This window comes from Salvelinus namaycush, chromosome 25, assembly GCF_016432855.1.
Source record: "Salvelinus namaycush isolate Seneca chromosome 25, SaNama_1.0, whole genome shotgun sequence".
Lineage (NCBI taxonomy): Eukaryota > Metazoa > Chordata > Actinopteri > Salmoniformes > Salmonidae > Salvelinus > Salvelinus namaycush.
In genome coordinates, this window is record NC_052331.1 from 21205029 (window position 1) to 21208216 (window position 3188).

General features: G+C 45.4%; 1 protein-coding gene across 1 annotated transcript; it reads right to left on the bottom strand.

The window, feature by feature from the left end:
• Positions 1-892: 892 nt before the first annotated feature.
• mc4r (melanocortin 4 receptor) lies at positions 893-2084 on the bottom strand. Its single transcript, XM_038963509.1, has one exon. The coding sequence runs from the start codon at positions 2022-2024 to the stop codon at positions 1023-1025; it is 1002 nt and encodes a 333-aa protein (XP_038819437.1). The 5' UTR covers positions 2025-2084; the 3' UTR covers positions 893-1022.
• Positions 2085-3188: the final 1104 nt, after the last annotated feature.

A 3188-nucleotide genomic window follows, 5' to 3' on the forward strand; every position in this document is an offset into this window, starting at 1 on the left:
AGCAGATTTCCTGAAAAATAATATAAACTCAGCAAAAAAACAAACTTCTCAATGTCAACTGCGTTTATTTTCAGCAAACTTAACGTGTAAATATTTGTATGAACATAAGATTCAACAACTGAGACATAGACTGAACAAGTTCCACAGACATGTGACCAACATAAATGGTGCGTGATTTCCTGCAAGACAGGAATGTCAGTGTTCTGCTATGGCCAGAGAAGAGCCCGGATCTCAATCCCAATCCATCTGGGACCTGTTGGATCAGAGAGTGAGGGCTAGGGCCATTCCCCCCAGAAATGTCCAGGAACTTGCAGGTGCCTTTGTGGAAGAGTGGGGTAACATCTCACAACAAGAACTGGCAAATCTGGTGCAGTCCATGTTGAGGAGATGCACTGCAGTACTTAATGCAGCTGGTGGCCACACCAGATACTGACTGTTACTTTTGATTTTGCCCCCCCCCCCCCCCTTTGTTCAGGGACACATTACACGATTTATGTTGGTCACATGTCTGTGGAACTTGTTCAGTCTATGTCTCAGTTGTTGAATCTTATGTTCATACAAATATTTACACGTTAAGTTTGCTGAAAATAAACGCAGTTGACATTGAGAAGTTTGTTTTTTTGCTGAGTTTATATTATTTTTCATGTATTTATTTTTTGCTCATCTTTATCAATATTGAAGAAAAAAAATCTTTAACAAGTAATAAATGTTTTTCTCAAAAAGATAGGAATCCAAATGATTGGAATCCTTGATAAAGACAAGCAAAAAACTATTCACAAACCTCTCTATGTAATGATAGCCATTACATGTGTTGACTCAATAGTTTGTGTGGTAGTGAGATAAATATATCAACATGTAGTTACATTAAGTCATGTTCAACTATTTTGCAAGTGTTATTTGGCTCATAAGGCAAAGATGAAAAGTTGTCCTTATTTACAGATATTATAATACTGTTTCTTTGAAACTGTCCCTGAACAGTTCACATACAGTATCTCCATAAGGTTCAGTGTCTGCTGGGAATTTCACACAGAGACACACAGAGAGGTAATATCATACCAGCAGCAGAAGATCTCCTTGAAGGTCTTCCTCATCTCCTGGCTCCTGAAGGCGTAGATCAGCGGGTCGATGACAGAGTTACACATGATGAGAATGAGGTACATGTTGAAGTGAGACATGAAGCACATACAGTAGGGGTTTCTGGGGCAGGAGATCATGAGGATGAGATGGAGGAAGAAGGGCGCCCAGCAAACTATGAACACCCCCAGGAGGATGGTGAGGGTGATGGCCCCCTTCATGTTGGCTGCCTGCCAGATGGGGCCGTTGCCCGGCAGAGCGGCAATCCTCTTCATGTGCAGACGCGCCAGCATGAACATGTGGACATACAGCGAGGCCATGAGCACCAGCATGCTGAAGAACATGATGATGAGGCAGATGAGGACGGTAGTGCTCTCCGAGTAGACGATGAAGAGAACGCCTGACACAGTGCAGAAGGTCCAGATGCTGGTGATGATGGCGGCAGCCCGGCGTACGGTCATAATGTTGTGGTAGCGTAGCGCGTAGAAGATAGTCACGTAACGGTCAACAGCGATGGCCAGCAGGCTCCAGATAGACGCCAGCAGGGAACTACAGATCATGGAGTCAAACACGTTGTCCATGCTCTTGATCATGCCACCGCCAATCCCCAAGTTGCCATCAGTGATCATCGCCATGACAATGGTCTCAGTGGCGTTGGAGACGCTGACCAGCATGTCAGCAACGGCCAGAGAACAGATGAAGAAGTACATGGGAGAGTGAAGATTCTTGTTCTTGATGATGGCGGCAATAACCAGGATGTTCTCCAGCAGGCTGACGATGCCCAGCGTGAGGAAAACCTCAGTGGAGATGAGCAGCTGCTCGTAACACCCAGGCAAACCACGTATTCTCTCCGCCATAGCCTGGGGCTGCTGATTGCTGAAAGGCAGAGCTCCAGAGCTGTGGTTCCGTAGGTGGAATGATCCATGGTGATGCTGGTGCGTGGCATTCATTGTTTTTGTAGGGTCTCTTCAGTCAGTACTCTTCAGCACACTTCATTCTTCATTATTCCCTTAATATGTCCAAAGACTTTCTGTGCCTAACGAGGAGCTGCTACCTTAAAGCGCTTCAGCTTCGAGTGCCAGGCAGAGACTGGGCAGTGAAGTATAGTCTGAGACATTGGGAGGCAGTCCGATCCGTGACCGCAGGTGGTCGTTTGCATCTACCTCAGACTCCACTGGCAGGAAAGCCTCATCATCCTCTGGACTCACGCTGCCATCTATTTACCACAGCTTCAGCCAGAGAGGTATCTGAGAAAGAGAGAGAGGAGAAGAGAGCAGGGTAGAGAAAGAGAGAGAGAGGGGTAAGTGAGAGCGAGAGAATGGAGAGAAGGAGAAAGGGAGAGAGAGAGAGAGAGGGAGGCAGAGAGTTTTAGAGATACATGGAAAGAGTGTGTGTGTCTGTGAGTGAGTGGCTGAGTCCAGAGAGTTTGAGACACTAACTGAAAGAATAGGTATTAAAGCACACACAGACAGCCAGATCTTCACTTAGCAGAATCCTTCTCACTTTTCCTCCAGACACCCCTCAGCAATCTCATCCCTAACTCTTCCCTGTCTCTCAGCCAATGAGGGGGTGTTTACAAGGATGGGCATAATATCTGGAGGATGTTCTTAGTCTGACATGGAGATAGGTACGACTAACTATGCCCTGCTGCACCTCACCTCACAGCACATACAGGTTGTCCTTGTCGCATGTGTCAAACTAATCAATCTAATTGATGGTTTAATCAATGTCAGCAATGTGAGTCTTGATTTTAAGGTGTTTAAAAAAAACTTCACAGTGGTGATTTAAATGTATCAATAACATTTAGGAACTGTATTCTAACTGCCACTATGTTTCAAGCAATCAGCTTTACTGGAAATGCTCTTGTAACCTACTCATTAATCCCCAGCTGTTGAATATATTACATTGTTATGCAGCCTCCCCATCTGTCCTAAGATGAATCCCACCTCTGACTCAGTCAGTGCCTTCCAGCGCTTTGGCTGGCTCTCTGGCCTATCGATTACACCCCTTGATGTCTGACACATACACAGGCATGGACACACGCACACATGCATACGCACAGGTGTGGAAAAAAAGTATCTAATCAATGGAAGATGGAATAAAAATTACGGAAT

What these genes read in the sequence shown, in the direction of transcription:
- mc4r (XM_038963509.1), bottom strand. Translation starts at nt 2,024, where the DNA reads ATGAATGCCACGCACCAGCATCACCATGGATCATTCCACCTACGGAAC.